This window comes from Centroberyx affinis, unplaced genomic scaffold (assembly GCF_046629955.1).
Source record: "Centroberyx affinis isolate AG114_WGS23_722 - 3 ecotype Tasmania unplaced genomic scaffold, CSIRO-AGI_Caff_v1 ptg005023l_1, whole genome shotgun sequence".
NCBI classification, from domain to species: domain Eukaryota; kingdom Metazoa; phylum Chordata; class Actinopteri; order Beryciformes; family Berycidae; genus Centroberyx; species Centroberyx affinis.
This window is the reverse complement of record NW_027282476.1, coordinates 41,413-61,165: the sequence shown is the minus strand read 5'-3', so window position 1 is coordinate 61,165 and position 19,753 is coordinate 41,413. Positions and strand designations below refer to the sequence as shown.

The following is a 19,753-nucleotide window of genomic DNA, read 5'->3' as shown; positions in this document are numbered from 1 at the left end:
TCATTTGTTACTTGACAAGTCTTGTAACATTTAAACTATGAATACCAAATCAACACTGGCCTTGCTGTGCTGCTCACATACACACACACACACACAGAAACACTAGACCACCACTACTAATGCTACTATTGCTGCTGATAATGCTAGTACAGCTACTATTACAACTACACCTACTACTGTTAATGCAACAACAACTACTAGTAGTAGTAACACTCTAGCCACCGTTAGTAATTACCAAGGAACCATAAAACTTTATAAATTCAGCTTTCCATTTCATTTCATTCAATTGCGTAAGCTCCAATTAATCAAATTCTAAATACATTTTTAAACTCTTTCTAATGAATTTGAATTTTTAACTTTCAAGCTGATGCAAGCACACAGAGTTTCTTCAGAAAATTGAACATTTCTAGTCTTTTTTTATACAAGAAAGGTGGGACTACTTACGTGCATCATTCCAGACAGTGAAGGCAGAATGTGAGTCCTGCTCTCTCTGGACTTGATTCCTGTTTCGCAGGTGAACTCCTCTGGCGTCTAAAGAAACACAGAATATATATGAGTTACTTCTTCATACATTTTTTCAAAATTTTAAAGGATTGTTGAATCTTGTGGAAAAAACAACCTGTCCAGACAGAGCCAAGGCAGGAGGGTGTTACAATACCTTCAGCCTCCAGACGTCTGGGTCCTGTCTGAAGTAGACGTCCGTATAGAGACCAGCATCCAGCCGGTGCTGGTCTGGGAGTCCCTGCGTCTCCACGATGAATCTTATCTGGAAACACAATACAGCATCACATTAGCCTACATTCTACATCACATCTCCATATGGGTTTGAGACTTGTCTGTGGTGGAAACCACCTGGTGGTCTTAGAGTAACTGCACAATCAAGTATAGGTATGTTATGTTACTTACTGCGTCATATTCACTGGTGGAACTGTAGATGGGGGCACCCAGGAACATGTAGGCCATGATGCAGCCCAGGGACCACATGTCGATGGCCTCGGTCACTGGGAGGCCCAAGAGAACCTCTGGAGCCCTGAAGGTGGAAGACAAGAGCCAAACATAAGAAATGTTAGAGAGACCAAGAATACAACATCTGACATGGTACCAATGCAGACACAGGACCACACTATATCAGCACTAAATATCAAGTACAGTCAAATTCAACATTTTTCCTAGTAGCTACAGAGGAATGACAGAAGCTCAACTACTCATTTACAGCAGTGCTATGAAACTCTTAATAGAACTTACCTGTACCACAGAGACTGAAATGTTTCCCCAGGAGTCACCCACGATGCAGGGATGGCCAAACCGAAGTCAATCAGCTTGACTTTTAGTGGCTGATCCACACAGTTCACCAGCATGATGTTATCCGGCTTTAAGTCTGTGTGGATAACACCAATTGACTTCAACCCCTTAAATGCAACAGCCAGCTGCTGCACAATAGGCCTCATTTCAGTGAGAGTCAGGGGCCGGTTTTGCTCTTCCACAAAGTCCTGCAGACTCTTGTCCAGCATCTCAAAGACCAGACAGGGGTGTCCTCTGTGCACGAAACTGTCGTGCCAGTTCACCAAGTTGAACATGTCTGTGTCCAACACATTGACAATGTCCAGCATGGTCCACTGGGGAGAGAGAATGACATGTTAGTCAGGTTCTTTGACAGTTAGGTATAAACAGTTCATGTTACACATTTTAATAGACCAAGCAAAATTTGAAACATGTTACCCAAAACTTTCATGAGCATTATCATCAAAAAGAATAAAATGATCTTACCTCTCTGTCATAACTCCTCATGGCAGCAGCCCCAGTGCTGAGGACCTTCACAGCCACTGTTGTGTCTGTGTTCAGGTTCAGGCACTGGGCTACTTTGCCAAAACAGCCCTCCCCCTTGAACACCTGGACCAGGAAGTCAGAGTCAGTGCTTTTCAGCACCTCGTTCTGCACTACCTCCACTGGTTCCTCAGGTGCCTGGGTGAGAGGTGGGGCCGTGACGCTCCGGGGACCGTATTTCACCCTCTCCTCCTGGACTAGCCGGAACCAGGAGGAACCAGGCTCCGGGAAGGTGAATTTGGGTGTTCCCTCATTCACTCGCTGGTTGCTTAGTTTCCTCCTCTCCTCCAGGACTAGCTGGAACCAGGATGAACCAGGATCCGGGAAGGTGAATTTGAGCGGTCGCTTGTTGCTGTTGCTCTTCCCTGCGTTTGTGTCCCGAGGGAGAACTGGGGAACCTGGGGAGAATATTTGTAAAAAACGTCTTTAGTCAGAGTCATGCAGTCAACACATCACATACAGACACATAATTAAACCATTAATTATGGCCTTGAATTGAAATGCTTTCTTCTCAGTCTGAGACTATATGAAGTAGACACATGTATCAAATGCAGAAGATACTCTGAGCATTTTAATGAGGAATATTCCCAAAGAAGTCTCTGTGTGTATATGAACATATGTTATCAATAATTATCGATAACGGGTGGGAAATCGATAAGTAAAGCATATCATTTTTTTATATGAATAAATTATATTCTGCACGCCGATTGGTTATCCAAACTCTCAAGTCCTGGTTTTCCCTAGTTGACAGCAGGCCTATTCTGCTGTGATTTGCCACTTAGTGAGCCACATTGTGACTGAGCCTGGAACAGCAATCAGTCGGCCTGCTGCATGACAAAAATGCCACACAGCATGCGTAACGTTTGCATATTGTTGCGGCCCACTTGCCGCAAATTGATTTATTGCTGCAACACCAGCACTCTTGTTCCGTCTGCGGTTTGCCCGTTCTGTTGCGCTATCTGCACTTTACCTATGGGTAAGTGAACACAATTATCTACTTTGCTTATTGCTCCATAAACAACTGTGCCGTGAGGAACATTAATATACCATATACAGTAGCCTGCTTGCGTAACTGTTTTATAGTATAGGCGAAATAGCCTAATAGAAAACTTCAACTCCAACATTTACATATTGGTTCATGTATCCTGTATTTGGTTTACTAATATGTCATGTCTGCAGTAAGCAAAATCTTGCATTATATATTTATATGGCTAAATACGGAACAGGCGGATTCGCAGTCCATCTAAAATAGAAGGTATGCGCAAACGAACCGCAGCGGTTCGTACTGTGTTGACAGGAGCGTCCGGACCACCTGTGCTTGGGCTAGCAAGCTAGCGCTAGCTACCTGGAGCTAAGGTAGCCAGGCACCAAGCCGTTGTGGCTTCGACCGGCTCCGGTTCAGAACCGGCAGCGTGTTGTCTGCACTGCCGGTGCAGCAGCTGTAAACAGCTGCGTAACCGACCCAAACGGACAGAACAGAAACGCAACCGGTGTAGCCGAGAAAGCTGTTGGCATGTCCGCTGAGTTTATGTTTATGTTTAAACAATTTCTCTCTCTCTCTATGATAATGTTAGGTTAAAATCAGGCTGTTTGTCTCCTCCGTGAGCCCAGCATTGGTTATTGAGAAACGAGTTACGTTTGTGCAAATAACTGTTTTACCTGTTGGTAGTTTTCGCCAAATTCATTCTCTTTAACTGAGCGGGTCAGGACATTTAAGGAGATTTCTTTATTTGTTAAGCTGAGACAGTTGAGAGATTTCGCGCGTTTAGTCGCCGTGACTCAGGCTTTGTCGCCTCACTCTGGCGAAAATTAAAACTGCCCTAGAAGTAGACTACTGAAAATTGAACTCTTGTTGACTAAACTCTAAAAATAATAATACAATTATTTGTAATTTTGTCCCAACATATCGATTTTTCAAAATTGCTTATCCCGCTTATCCCAGTTGTTAAGTGTCACTCACCTGTCCTGCTCCAGTCCTCCGAGTCCTGCTGGATGCTCCATGGTTTCCACATGGGCCGTGCCAGTTTCTCCACTAAGTCTCTACTTGATGATGAGTGTTTGCTGTGCTCAGGTAGTTGTCCTGAAGTCTCCATGGCTCTTCTGTCTGTCTTGTTGCTCATTGTTTTACCAAATGACCAGTTTCCACCTCAATGTGGACTTATAAAGAAGTCTGCTGCTGTGACTCCATAATGAGCTGTAGAACCTTACAGCTCCATTCTAAACGGCCTACCATAGAGATAAAGCGCTCTTGCTGTATCTCTATGGGGCCTACCTACAGAGTGATTCTTGCTCTAGAGCTCTTGATGTCATAATCTTAGGTGTGAGATGTGTCCATCTGAAATGAATGGGGTTTTCACAAAACTGTCCCTGTGTTTAATACATTTTTAAACTTGGACGTTTTCACCTACGTACGTTCATCTCTCTGATGGCACTGGATCCACTGACTTGTGTATCTGTTTCCGAGTGTGTGTCTGTGTCTGTGTGTGCCCAGAATTATAGAGCACACAACACGCATACATTATATTATTATATGTCACTCTCTGTAATACAACCAAGGATGTATGTGATCTATTCCATCCAAGCACTATTTATCATCTCGTTCCACTTGAGTCATTGGATTGCAGTATTTACTTACTAGTCCAAAGATAATTTCTCTTTGTTAACAAAAGTGAAGTACTTTAAAATAGTTGTTTGTAAAAAAAAAAAAAAAAAAAAAAGATAAAACACTGAATGAATGTGACACTAATAAAGTTGAATTACCACCAAGTTGCTGTGAAACGTAGTTAACCAAAAACACATGTCCATATGATGAAACTCCTCCCCAACACTGACAGCTGAACTGAAATGGGTCTGGTTGGTTTGGAGTAAAATGGCAAAAAAAAAAAAAAACTTGAACTCAAAGTTCCTCTAATGGCTGTGGCCACTGGTCTAGTTTGTTTGTTCCATTTAGTAATGCAGCTTTAGAATATCAGTTTCTCACTTGAATCCAAAACACTTAGCGCTCTCTCTCTCTCTCTCTCTCTCTCTCTCTCTCTCTCCAATATGCTCTTGGGCCACATACACATCCAATGGTAACATCAGGCACCTGGAGTGTTTCGGGGGAATATACTGTACAGATTGCACCTTCCTCCAAACTGATAAGTCATACCTAAAAATGTCAGCTCTGGATTCAGCTTTGCAGAACAAGCTCACTAAGATCAGAATGAGGAGAATCATATATTTGATGACACTTTTTTCTTCCTTTTGTGATTTTCTATTCTCACTATATTCAGTTGGCTAAGTAATGTTTGTTAATTTCACTTTATTGACAGTGCTTACTTTGCATACACAGCATTGAAATGACTAAGTGTTCTGCCTTGATTACATTGTATATGATTACATGGTGTGATCACTACTAATGATTATGTTGTTTTATTTCTCAGTGATTAAAATTGTTACTAGAGCTAATAGATTTGGTGTTATTCCTCCACACTGTGTTAGAGGATTTGCGGATTTGATGTCTGACTAGAGAAATCATTCCAGCTCATTAGCATGGCTTTCAATGGAGAGTTTTAGTGTCCCGTGATTTTTCCTTTACCTGGTATCTATACATTTTCTTGGATTTCTCCTCTGAAGTGAGTTTTTGATTTGTTTGGTTTCTGTTGCCCAATGCACTTCTCTCTTTGTCATCTTGATTTTTTTTATTTTTTTGTTTCTTTCTTTCGGGATGAGAAGTTGTCATAAGCCCCTCGAGGTTTCGTTGTCTCACCTGGACAGTGTGTATGTCTCGTTCTTCTTCTCTGCTTTTTCATGTATGTATATGCAAATAGTGTTTTTCGGTTGACAGTAATAGCATGAGGCTGAGCAACAAGTTTGGATCAGTTTTGCGGTCAATCCATTCACAATTCAGTCAATTCATGACTTCTGACATGATTTTTTTTTAAGTTAAAGCAAATAAGTCTTTTGCACACCAATGTATAAAGAACGTCTTGAGAATACCAGCTCTATTATCATATCAGCAGTGTCAGTTTGTGAGTTTTGAATTATAAGGTTCTATCTGGGTCCAGTTCTAAGATACTGAGCATCAAAGATTTGAAATATCATGTGGCAAAACTGTTATGTACTTTATAGGTTTTTAAATATTTAACCCCAAAAGGTTCTTTGAGGAAAAAAAATAAAATAACACCCATCAAGATCAATCATCCAAGATCATGAATATGGTTATAACTCAATTTTGATAAAAATTGAATTGAGTGAATTTAAGGTGATTTGACCCCATCCCAGGTTTGTGGCTGTGATTTAATTCCCAATGTAATTCAGCAGTAACAATCTGTGTGTTTTTTTTTGTGTGTGTGTGTGCGTTCAGGCCAACGATGCCTCAGGGAACACGTGGAACTGGCTGTACTTCATCCCCCTCATCATCATCGGCTCCTTCTTCATGCTCAACCTGGTGCTGGGCGTCCTGTCCGGGTGAGTACACACTGTAAAGAGGGGGTAAAAGGGGTCTTTCCACTTTTCCCAAGGTGTGCTCTGGTTTGCTCTGCATTCTGGGTAAGAGCTCATATGTCCCTCGCAAGGTGTTATCCGGGATAAGCTGCTTCTGTGCGCCTTCAAATCTCGCTCCCCGCATGCATGAAGAAGCAGAATATTCGAAATATTACCATGGAAACTGAGCGTAAGCAGACCGCCTCAGACTGAATGCGGGCCTCGCTGTCCTGGTTAACACTGGTGGATGCTGGGTAATATCTTCGCTTTCTCACAGTCAGGATAAAAGGTGATCCGGCTTGTAAGTAAGCAGCCTGTGATGTTTACATGCAGCAGCTCAAAAGTGGAATGCACGAGTATCCTGAGTGAAAATGGCATGTCGGTGTGCATGTACAGTATATGCACTGGATGACATCATTATTGGACAATATACAGTAGAATAGAATTGATAGGAATGTGCTTTTCTATGTGCAGGCCCTTGTGGCTGTGTGAATGTTGAAATCAAAATAGCACAAACTGGATCTGTACCGATTTAAGGACTAGAATTTATAACCTCCTCCTCTCCTCTCCTCTCCTCTCCTCTCCTCTCCTCCTCTCCTCTCCTTGTCTTGTCTCCTTTCCTTTCCTTGTCTCCTCTCCTCCTCTCCTCTCCTCTCCTCTCCTCTCCTCTCTCCTCCTCTCCTCTCCTTGTCTCCTCTCTCCTCCTCTCCTCTCCTCTCCTCTCCCCTCTCCTCTCCTCTCCTCTCCTCTCCTCTCCTCTCCTCTCCTCTCCTCTCTCCTCCTCTCCTCTCCTTGTCTCCTCTCTCCTCCTCTCCTCTCTCCTCCTCTCCTCTCTCCTCTCTTCTCCTCTCCTCTCCTCTCCTTGTATCCTCTCCTCCTCTCCTCTCCTTGTCTCCTCTCCTCTCCTTGTCTCCCCTCTCCTCTCCTCTCCTCTCCTCTCCTTGTCTCCTGTCCTCTTCTCCTCCCCTCTCCTCTCCTCTCCTCTCCTCTCCTCTCCTCTCCTCTCCTCTCTTCTCCTCTCCTCTCCTCCTCTCCTCTCCTTGTCTCCTCTCCTCTCCTTGTCTCTCCTCTCCTCTCCCGTCCTGTCCTGTCCTGTCCTGTCCTGTCCTGTCCTGTCCTGTCCTCTCCTCTCCTTGTCTCCTGTCCTCTTCTCCTCCCCTCTCCTCTCCTCTCCTCTCCTCTCCTCTCCTCTCCTCTCCTCTCCTCTCCTGTCCTGTCCTGTCCTCTCCTCTCCTCTCCTCTCCTCTCCTCTCCCCTCCTCTCCTCTCCTCTCCTCTCCTCTCCTGTCCTGTCCTGTCCTGTCCTGTCCTGTCCTGTCCTGTCCTCTCCTCTCCTTGTCTCCTCTCTCCTCCTCTCCTCTCTCCTCCTTTCCTCTCTCCTCTCTTCTCCTCTCCTCTCCTCTCCTTGTATCCTCTCCTCCTCTCCTCTCCTTGTCTCCTCTCCTCTCCTTGTCTCCCCTCTCCTCTCCTCTCCTCTCCTCTCCTTGTCTCCTGTCCTCTTCTCCTCCCCTCTCCTCTCCTCTCCTCTCCTCTCCTCTCCTCTCCTCTCCTCTCCTCTCCTCCTCTCCTCTCCTCTCCTCTCCTTGTTTCCTCTCCTTGTCTCTCCTGTCCTGTCCTGTCCTGTCCTGTCCTGTCCTGTCCTGTCCTGTCCTGTCCTGTCCTGTCCTGTCCTCTCCTCTCCTTGTCTCCTGTCCTCTTCTCCTCCCCTCTCCTCTCCTCTCCTCTCCTCTCCTCTCCTGTCCTGTCCTGTCCTGTCCTGTCCTGTCCTGTCCTGTCCTCTCCTCTCCTCTCCTCTCCTCTCCTGTCCTCTCCTCTCCTTGTCTCCTGTCCTCTTCTCCTCCCCTCTCCTCTCCTCTCCTCTCCTGTCCTGTCCTGTCCTGTCCTGTCCTGTCCTGTCCTGTCCTGTCCTGTCCTGTCCTGTCCTGTCCTCTCCTCTCCTCTCCTTGTCTCCTGTCCTCTTCTCCTCCCCTCTCCTCTCCTCTCCTCTCCTCTCCTCTCCTGTCCTGTCCTGTCCTGTCCTGTCCTGTCCTGTCCTGTCCTCTCCTCTCCTCTCCTCTCCTCTCCTCTCCTCTCCTCTCCTCTCCTCTCATCCAAGATGAGAGGAAATCCAAAGAAATCTACATGCAAAGGGAGCTCACATTTTTTTTTTTTGTTTAAATGCAAACTTTCCAGTGAAAAAGTGCAAAACGTTGCATGTGAATTATCTGTACCATATACATACAGTAGGTGTGAGCAGGGATGTAGTGGTAAATAAAGAAGATGGTAAACTATGTAAACTATCCTGGCTGTCGGTGATCATCATAAGCCAAACATCCACCAATATTAAGAGAAATCTATCATACTTTCAGAAAAACATCAATTTATACCAATCAGATACTAAATTACTGTAATGTTTACTATAAATGTATGTCACACAGAAGTTTTGTCAGCCTAAAACAGTTAAATAAAAAAAAAAACTAAAAAAAAAACGATGGGGTAACTCAACAACGCCACTTTACTGGTGAAATGTAGAATAAAATGACTTGGACTTAGACTTAGAAAACTTGAATGTCCTCCAAGAGGCAATTTGTGGTACAACACAGAACATATAGACACATTTAAAGCACATCAAATCAAATAAACAGCAACGACAATAATCCAAATCATCTATAGCAGCCATCATAAATACCATCACAGTCCAGGCAGACATTTAAAGTGCATATCGATAACTGTATACCTGAGCATATAAACCATTGAAAGCACATCAATAAACAGAAACCACAATAATCCAATAATCCAAATGTAAACTTAGTCTTAGAAGTTTTTCCTTCCTCTCAGAGTGTGAACTCCCCTTGCATCTAGCTAATACTGGGAAATTCCATATTCAGGCCATTCCTCATTTCAGGCCATACGTGACCGAATAGAGGAACGGGACACTCGTTTGTGCACTCTCTCACACACACACACACAAAGCATTGATGGGAGCCAAGGGATCCCCCCCCCCCCACACACCCTCCCCTCACTCCAGGGTTGAGTGCTCTGTGGCGTACGATTCCCTACTCTCCCCACTATCAATCCCTCTATTTCTTCTCGGAAAGCTAATATAATTCTCACCAGTCTCTTCCACCGAACGGTCTCGGCTGCTTCCTTTATGGCATTGGGCTGTGTGACATTAATGCTCTTATTACCGCCACACTCTCTCTCTCTCTCTCTCTCTCTCTTTCTTTGTTGCGTCTGAGCTAACTCGTCCCCCCCCTCGAGCCTGCGGACGGACCCCAGTTGTTTAACGTTAAGCTCGTTAATTTTTTTTTTTTTTTTTTTCCCCGAAAGAAGCCGCGGTCGCTCTAAAGTTTCGTGAAATCTATTCCCTCAAAGTTTCTTTTTGAGCTCAAGGTGAGAGAGCGTCCCTCAAAGACTTGAAGTCGCTTGTGGAATATCTTGGGTTTTTTTTCGTTTTTTTTTCCTAAAAATAATGAGTCACAACTTTTTTTCTTGTTTACTTAATTTTAACGGTAATTAATTGGCCGCCGTCGGGAGAGGAGGATGATGACTAGAATGAACAAACTACAAAGTCAGCAGAGGCATTAATTTGTTTATTTCCCCTCGCAGTCTCATTTATCCCTGTTTTTTTTTTTACGTGTCCATCATTACGTGTCCGTCATTTTCCTCTCAAAGTTTTTATCTAGATTCCCTCTTTCATTTAGGCATTTAAAAGATAAGTTTGGCGATTTTGGACCTATATATAATTTGTCTCTTACATACCTGTACTTGGACCCACAGAGAATATTGGAATATTGACTCCAGAGTCCACAGAGAGCTCCGTTGCCTCTTGCTGCGTCCAAATGTCGATTGAAACGGCCTCTTGCTGCTAACAATGAGTCCAAACAGGGTTTGTCAAAATATCTCCAAAAAGTCATTTGTAGGCTCCACAGGGGAGTTGAGAGTAAACGGAACAGTTGCAAAATGAATATACAAAATTAGCTCTGATTTCATGGCACAGTTCCACAGTTCCGCACACTTTCACAAATCAGAAAATCACAGACCTGTTTTTCTCTGCCGCAGCACATACTGCTGTGGGGTGATCTAGTTTGGACGGGCAGGTCAGATTGTAAACAGGTGAGCTTAGAATTATAAGGTTCTTTCCAGTGGTGGAAAGTAACTAAGTACATTTACTCAAGTACTGTACAATTTTGAGATACTTGTTGACTTGATACTTAAGAGGGAAATATTGTACTTTCTACTCCACTACATTTATTTGACAGCTTTAGTTACTTTTCAGATGGAGATTTGACACAATGGATAATATAACAAGCTTTTAAAATACAACACATTGTTAAAGATGAAACCAGTGGTTTCCAACCTTTTTGGCTTTTGACGTCTTACAAAAAGCAGTGTGTAGTCGGGTCACATTTCAGATGTCTATGAGTTGTTAACAGCTCCACCAAATAGTGATTTTTCCCTCTAAACCTCACATGGTTTCATTTCAATAAATGTTCAAATGATCCAATATTTCAGCAAAAATCAAAGATTAGAGAAAAAGTCCAAAAACTGAAAACAGATTTGTGTATCAGAACTTTGTTTTTTCTTCTTTCCTCTCCCATTAATCATCTCACGACCCCTCAGATTTATCCGGTGACCCTTTGGAGGGGCCCGACCCCTAGGTTGGGAACCACTGGACTAAACTAGCTAACTGTATATAAAGTAGTTCAAACTAGCTCCACCTCCAGCAGCTACAACAGTAACATGCTGCTTACACACTGATGCTTCAGTATTAATAATCTAATGATGTAATATATAATAAAATATCAGTCAGAGGGACCAAACCACTACTTTTACTTTAATACTTTAACTACATTTTGCTGCTAATACTTATGTACTTTTACTTAAGTAGGATTTTTCATGCAGTACTTTTACTTGTAATGGAGTATTTTTACATTGCTGTATTGGTACTTTTACTTAAGTACTTCAGGATAGTTCTGAGATGTTGAGCTTCAAAGTTTTCAGCATCCATTGAGTAAAATGGAGATGGGTCCTTTTGTTTTAGAAATTACAGACTCAAAAATCATTATTTTCAAAAAATAACACCACACATATGTCAACAGGCACTCATAGAATAGGTTCATGCCACTAACTCAGTTTTGACAAAAAGGTCAGATAGAACCTTATAATACCAAGGTCGGTAGGAGGCTATTCACTGAGTGGAAATGGTGGTGGAAATGGAGTCAATATTGTCTGCGAGTCCAAGTACTACAGGTATGTAAGAGACAAATTATATATAGGTCCAAAATCACCAAACTTATCCTTTAAGTTGATGCTTTTATCCAGAGCGACATCCAACAGAGTGAAGGGTGAGGTGACTGATATTGAAGAGTGATACAGATATTTTTGGATTGAAGCTGCCAATAGCCAATATTTTGTGTGGATATTCAACATCTTTAAATTTGAGTATTTGAGGTTTAGGTATTCAGTATTTCCCCTAGAGCTTTATTCTTGTCAGAGTGGTAAAGCCCTTGAAACAACATCCACATCAGCATCAGTAAAAGATGTACAAAATGAGTGTAAACCCACCATAAATATACATATCACACTGAGAAAATGGACATATACACATCTTATAGAGTAACTATACCTATAGCATGGTGAAAATACATATGAACACACACGCACAGGCAAGCATACATACACACACACACCCATATATACACAGTGATAAGAGCTAAGTCAAAGGCTTTGGAGACCATATAGCCTTCAGCCGCCCCCCTCTGTGGCTAACTTGTCCTCCCCGCCCCCTCATCTCTCTATAGAAGCCGTCAGATGGCCTTAAACTTACCGGGGAGGTGAAAGGTCACTGATGCGGTCTGGCAGGGCCGCGCGGGGGCCATGTCACTGTTTAAAGGCCACGATCTGAGCTTCAGGCCCGGGCAGGAAGGCAGATACATGCAGGGTTTAGAGGCTGCAGAACCCCCCATGGGGAGATCATGGGGTGGGGGGGTGGGTGGTAATATGGTCTTATCCATGTAAGTTAGCAGTCTTTTATCAGAAGGTAGCAGTGCTTGCTAGCTTTAGCCGGTGGTTCTCAACGTGGGGTCCGGGGACCACCGGGGGTCCTTGAGGGGGTTCCAGGGGGTCCCCAGCAAATTGATGAATTGTTAAACTTCAACATTATTTCATTTACAAGAAGTTAACACAATTAGAGAATGTAGAAGAATGACTGTTTTGATCATAGTTTCTCTGTTATCTCTCTACCTACAATACAGATAGTCATGGAATTCTGGACAAAAACATATCTAATGATAAAAATATTCTCAGAGTTGGGTCCGAGGGACAAAATCTCATCAAATGGAACTAAATTAGGGGTCCTTCATATGAAAAAGGTTGAGAATCACTGGCATTAGCTACTATTGAGAAATCAGAGGTAGAGCGGAAGTGTTTATTTAACTTTCAGTGTGATGGGCGGCCATATTTAATTGAAGTCATATTCAGGCTGGGACACACAATCGCAGAAGACACCGAAGCAAACGGCTCACTCAACCAGTCTTTGGACAAATTTCAAATAAAATCCTTTGATATGAGTCCAGCCGGAGGCCAAATTAGCCAAGAAGGTCCCAATGAAAGGATACAGCGACTGGATTGAACAGAACATGATGTTGAGGAAAAAACCTGTTCGCACCAGGTTCACCTCTCCATAACTTAAGCTAGTGTTACCAGTCAGCTATTTCATCTTGCTAACGATATCCACTCTTTTATGAAAGGTTAATATCGGTCTAACCCTAGTTTCTTTACTCGAGGAACCAAGCCAAGCCACTGAACATGCATGGTGAAAAACTGATCAGCTGCCTTTTTGGAGATGCCAGGTTACTGCAGGACGCCATGTGGTTTCAGCAGAATGAACCAAACTGTTTATTTTCTCATAGTACAAGATCTAGCTCTGTTTTTCTCTTCCCCGCACACGCATCTAACCTTTGTTTCCTCTTTGGTTTACTCTGCCCTTCTGCATGTCTGTGTGTGTGTGTGTGTGTGTGTGTGTGTGTGTTTATGTATGTGTGAAAAAGAAAAGGTCAAGTTTACATGCACCTTTCCAGTGGGAGAAAAAACACATGCACCCCTAATTTAGTCCACATTAGAGCCACAGACCCCCATTTGTTTAGATTTTGTCTCTTGGACCCAAATCTGAGAATATTTTTATTGTCAGATATGATTTTGTCCAGAATTCCATGACTATCTGTATTGTAGGTAGAGAGAAAACAGTGAAACTATGACCAAAATAGTCATTCCTCTACATTCTCTAATTGTGTTAACTTCTTGGAAATGAAATAATGCTGAAGTTTAACAATTCATCAATTTGCTGGGGACCCCCTGGAACACCCTCAAGGACCCCTGGCGGTCCCCGGACCCCAAGTTGAGAACCACTGCATTATATGAAATGCTGTTGTTTGATGAAACAGTACCATAGATTGCTGAGGAGGGCCAGGGTGTGTGTATGTGTGTGTTTAAGTTTGTGCCTTTTATCTAATTTTGTGTGAATCTATCTCTGTATAATGTGTAGTGTGTGTGTCCATGTGTATGTTTGTGCCTATGTTTGCCTCTGTGTGTGTGTGTGTGTGTGTGTGTGTGTGTGTGTGTGTGTGTGTGTGAGAGTGTGAAAGTGTGGATAAGTGAAGCTGCAGCAAGGCTGGGAAATCCTAGCTGCCACAACCCCTCCCGGCCCCCGCCACACACACACACACACACACACACACACACACACTGATACACATGCACTAACAGGCACAGACACATGGACGCACACACTACACATTATACAGAGAGATATATACACACACACAATTAGATTTAGACACACTTGCGGGCACACACACACACACACACACACACACACACACACACACACACACACAGGAAGGCAGGCAGACAGCCACTGCAATGCAGGATAGAGCTTCCCCCGGCGTTGTGTGGGAGACACACCAATCACAGAGCTGTGGGGGTGGACTGGAGATCCCTCACTCTTTTACTTCAATAGTCTCCCTCTCTCCCTCTCTCCCTCTGTCCTCCTTTATCCGTCTCTCTCTCTGTCTCTTTTCGAGCTCTTCCTTTCCTCTCTCATTCCGCCTCCCCCTCTCTTTTTGTTTCTCCCTCTCTCCGCCTCGTCTCTCGCCCATCTCCTTTTCCCACTCGATTCAAATCAAATCTGCTTTTTTATTGGCATGACAGGACAGAAAGCTACTGTATGCCGGCAACGCGATACAGTAGCAACGGGGGTGAGGTTAGAAACATTAAGACATTTCTAGTAGTAATATAACACAAAATCATGAAATATCAGTAAAAACAAAACAGAATCAGCCCATGTTATCAATAGTAATATAATAAACATTCAATATTCTCATAATAATCAATTTAACAGTTCAGCTGTTCCATTGCACGTACACATAAACACGTTTTCTTTCTATCTTTATATCTCTTGTTCGCTGGCTTTAGCCACAGTGGAGATGTGACTGGAATAGGGGAAGTAAATAAAAGCATTGTTCAGAGTCTCCATCAATATTCATGCAAAGAGATAGCAGTTAATGAAGGTTCTGTCATTTTCCGCAACAGGAACATGACACAGAATTTGATTGGATAGAACGGTCCTTCCACTGTTTGTCATGGTAATTTGGCTAGTGCAGCGTAAAATGGCAACGATGGACTTTTAAGGGTGAGTTGCTATGGTGACAATGCAAGTCTGGTCATTAAGGCCGTAAACTCTGTCACATTTGCTTGAGAACTGTGTAGATGAGTCTGTTGTATGAGTGCTTAGCAAACTGTCAAAACTCAACTGAAAGCTGCTGTTTGTGCCGAGGTGAACGTAGTTTTATCAAAGTCAGTCACTCTTCTAGTCAAAATCTGCATATTAGCAAACCAAGGTACAAGGTACCAAGGTACAGTACATCCAACAGGTACCTTTAACTTAATAATAACTTAATATAGCTCCTTAAAGGTATAATATGTAACATTTTCGCATTAAAATATCTAAAAACAACTAGACCTATGTTATATATTTTTTTGAGTTGTGTACTTAAATTATCCCAAATGTTTCCAACAATGTTCAAACCCAGAGAAATCTGTAATTTTATTCAAGGTAACGGTGCGTTTCATTTGGTCTCCTGTCATGGCGTCATATCCCCTTTACCCCCTAACTTCCTGTCATGGCGTCATATCCCCTTTACCCCCTAACTTCCTGTCATGGCGTCATATCCCCTTTACCCCCTAACTTCCTGTCATGGCGTCATATCCCCTTTACCCCCTAACTTCCTGTCATGGCGTCATATCCCCTTTACCCCCTAACTTCCGGGGAAACACGGGAAACACCAGATGATCCGTCAGAGAGTGAGGAAGGAAGTCGGCCAACTAGCTAGCTAGCCGCTCTAGCCGCTCTGTTGCTTTTTCATTCTGTTATTTTTATCGCTCACTTGTGACGGATCACGATTATTCATTCCCGTTTGCTGCGCGTTCTGTCACCGAAGCTGTCCCCGTAAAAAAACTCCCATGATCCCACGCTACTTTGTGACATCATCAAACTACGTCTTTTGTTATTGTTTTGATTGAGAGACCCCTAGCGGCAGAAATTACATACTGTGCGTTTAAATGGTGGAAAGTAACGTAGCTTAGCCTACCTTTAGTGAAGAAGAAAAGTTAGCATTCGCTAACTTTAAACAGTTAACGGCTGAAACTGAAATTAACTCAACTATAAACACTTCTACTCACTGTGCAGAGACTTTTGACCTACTTAAAAAGACAGCAGCAACTGGTAAGCGACCACCACTGACTGACTGACAACTTAATTCAGCTGCACTGCCATTTTTCCAATGCTTTGGTCCTTGCTGCAAAACCTAAGTCGTCTAAGTCTGTTTATACGGAAGCTAGTCCAATGGTTCACATAAAAATGGCGGCCACTCCGACCATCCATTCTATAGAACTTTCTATGCATTCAAGTTCTGTGGAACAGCATCTATATTTTTTTTTGAGAGAGTGACTTGTGTCTCAATAGTTAAGGTGATGTTACTGAACCAAGAAGTGGGTTCACTTTTGAGGAAGAGTGCTATCTAGACCAGTAGTTCCTCGGGTCCCAGAGTACTACTAGTTCTCTATCCTACCAGCTAGTTAATTACAATTAATTGCCTTCACCTGGCATCCCAGGTGTAAATCAGTCCCATATTAGATGGCTGGAACACTACGAACACTACAGCAGCTGATTTCACTAGCTAGTTCCTCCTGTCTGGTTTATTGTGTGTTAATCAGTGAAATGAGCAGCTGTAGTGTTCGGTTGGAATGAAAACCTGCAGACTAGGTCACAATGGCACATAACCGAAAACTAATGTTGTGTTTTACGCAGTGTATTTGTATACACTCTAAGGTGTATTGGTAGACTGTATAATGTTGAACTGTAAATTTGGTTTTGACAGTTTTTGAACTGAACTGAGCTGAAATGAACTAAGGCACGTACCATGTGCTTGTGACATGTGCCTATTTGTGGTTATTGTGTTATTAGTATTAGTAGTAGTAGTAGTAGTAGTACCAGGTGCAGTAATGTTAGTATTAGTAGTAGTATTAGTTGCTGGTTTCAATGGAGAGTTTTAGTGTCCCATTATGGCCTAAATGCTGTTTCAGAGGCTTCTCTATCCTGACAAGGTTAACATTTCTGGGGGAAAGGAAACAGAATTTTTTAATGAATTTATGTTTTTTTGTTTGTTTGTCCTGAGAATGGCCAAATATAAAGATTATGATATTGGTACAAAATATAGGGTATTGGCAGTTTCAATCCAAAAATATCATTATTGCCCTTCAAAAACTCATCAAACCCTAGCTATTTTCCAGGCAAGCATTCTCCTTTGCAGCATCGCCCTGCTTCACACTCATTCACTTACATATATTCTCCATCAGAGCTATTGGAGGTTGAGTGCCTTGCTCACGGCCACCTCCACAGTAGTTGTTAAGAGAAAGTACTGTGTGCCTCGTTCACTGCCACCACCCAGACAGTCACAAGCTCGTCTCCCTAAGCGTCAGACCAACCCCCCTGCTGCTGACAGTGAGTTAAGCTTTCCCACAGTGTGAGCAGACACTAACTCTGTCTTACCTGCTGCAAGCCAGCCTGCTGTATACCTGTCAACAGTGGATTGCTCCAGGGCCTGTGCATTTGCCTGTCAGATCCAATAAGCATTTGTGTGTGTGTGTGTGTGTGTGTGTGTGGTTTCTACAGGGAGTTTGCCAAGGAGAGAGAGCGGGTGGAGAAGAGGCAGGAGTTCCTGAAGCTCCGCAGACAGCAGCAGATAGAGAGAGAGTTGACCGGCTACCTGGAGTGGATCTGCAAAGCAGGTCAGACCCACACACACACTCCTGTCAGTCAAACCCTGGTGTTATGATATATTGACCTTCAAGGATCACTACAGTTACACTTTAGGCATGGAATTAATACTTTATTGAGAGGGTTACGGGTTAGAAAATAATTTAACTTATTCAGTCATTTAACAAAATACTTCAACATTAAATATTCCATAAATAACAGGTGTACCTGGAAACAGGAAAAATCTTTAATAATACAGTGAGTATTAATAAAAATGTATACCTACTTTTGAAACAATTTTTTTTAGGGTTTCCATTAGCATTGCATCAGGAACTGTTGTAATTGTAATGTAAATTGCATCAAACCTGCACAAGCATGAGGAGGAGACGTTAACTAACTGTAACATTAAATGCTCAAATTTATTCATGAGAGTAGCCTAGTTAACATTAGCCAAAAAACCATCCATCCAGCTACAGTATTACTGGTTTACATTAGCCTAGTTGTTCACTTGCTAGTTGCTAGCTTGTTGGATAGCTGGTAGAAAATATAGTAATGTTATTGAATTATGGCGATCGACATTTTCAGGTTTTTGTGTATCACAGAGTGAATAATGACATTAATTTTCATTAGAACTTTCAATATAATCTTTAACAACATGTGCAATATCACATTAAACTGTCTTTTACTCTTGAGTATATTTTGAATGAGCTGCTTTTCCAAAAGAGTTTTACAACAGTAATTTAAATTTTACTTGGGTAACAGTATACCTCTGCTTGACAAGATTTGATTTAGTATTCTCTACACTGTTTGTGGGGAGACAGTGATAACAGTGATGATCTCTCATTGGCATAATTATCTAGTGAATTAAATTATAATGAAATTAAACTATTCCTCATTTTGCGTGCGGCCCCCTTAAGGACCCCTGGGGGGGTTCTCAGACCCCAGTCTGAGAACCAGCAATCTAAGCTAATTCTGTGTGTGCCTGCGTCAACTGAGGGGAAGTAATTCTAACCAAAATGAATGGGGGATGGGTGGGCTATAGTTTTTGGATAAATAAATTATGTAGAGGGACTGAAACTGAAATGACATTACTGTGTTTGTGTTGCAGAGGAGGTGATGCTGGCTGAGGAAGACAAGAACGCAGAGGAGAAATCTCCTCTGGATGGGGCGTGGTACAAGAGGAAACACAATAACTCTGGTGAGAGGCACAAATGAACCTGGCATCCTGACAAATCAAAATATTAGCAGATTTCAATGTGCATCATGTTCGCTAAACTGTAACAACCGAGTGAGAAAATCACAGATATCTAAGAAAGATAAGAGTCATTAGAGCAGTTCCACATAGTCATGTTATAGCTAAAAGTATTCTTGTGTTCTGTTAATGTAGATTTGTTTCCAAATTTAGGTTACTGTGACTTGTCTCTTTAGTCCTAGTCCTTTTAGCTATAGCTCCTTTAGCTCTAGTTCCCTTAGCTCAAGTCCCTTTAGCCCTCAATCCTTTAGCCCTCACCCCTTTAGCTCTAGTTTCTTTAGCCCTCGTCCCTTTAACCCTCATCCCTTTAGTCCTTGTCGCTTTAGTCGTAGTCCCTTAGCTCAAGCCCCTTTAGCCCTCGTCCCTTTAGCCCTAGTCTTTTTAGTACTCATCCTTTTAGTACTAATCGCTTCAATTCTAATCCTTTAGCTCAAGCCCCTTTAGCCCTAGTCTCTTTAGCCTTGGTCTCTTTAGCCCTAGTCCCTTTAGCCCTTGTCCCTTTAGTCCTAGTCCCTTTAGCTCAAGCCCCTTTAGCCCTATTAACTTTAACCATAGTCTGTTTAACCCTAGTCCCTTTAGCCCTCATCCTTTTAGTCCTAGTCACTTTAGTCCTAGTCTCTTAGCCTTAGCCCTCATCCTTTTAGTCCTAGTCACTTTAGTCCTAGTCTCTTAGCCTTAGCCCTAGTGACTTTAGCTGTGGTGTCTTTAGCCCCAGTCTCTATAGCCCTAGTATCTTTAACCCTAGTCCCTTTACCCCTCATCCTTTTAGTCCTAGTCACTTTAGTCCTAGTTCCTTTAACCTTGTCCATATATATGTATAATCTATCATACTATATATATATATATATATATATACAGTATATATGTCAATTATGTTGAAAAAAATGTATGTATGTCCAAGTATTGGGCTTGCTCCAT

At 42.5% G+C, this 19,753-nt stretch overlaps 1 protein-coding gene across 1 annotated transcript in view; it reads left to right on the top strand.

The window, feature by feature from the left end:
* Positions 1-19,753, top strand: part of cacna1ba (calcium channel, voltage-dependent, N type, alpha 1B subunit, a) — a gene marked incomplete at both ends in the record, with an annotated part of 85,168 nt that overhangs the window by 24,385 nt on the left and 41,030 nt on the right. Inside the window, 3 exons of the mRNA XM_071545711.1 lie at positions 6,170-6,273; positions 17,500-17,615; positions 18,692-18,781. Coding sequence (XP_071401812.1) covers positions 6,170-6,273; positions 17,500-17,615; positions 18,692-18,781 — 310 coding nt within the window. The remainder of the gene's footprint in view (positions 1-6,169; positions 6,274-17,499; positions 17,616-18,691; positions 18,782-19,753) is intronic.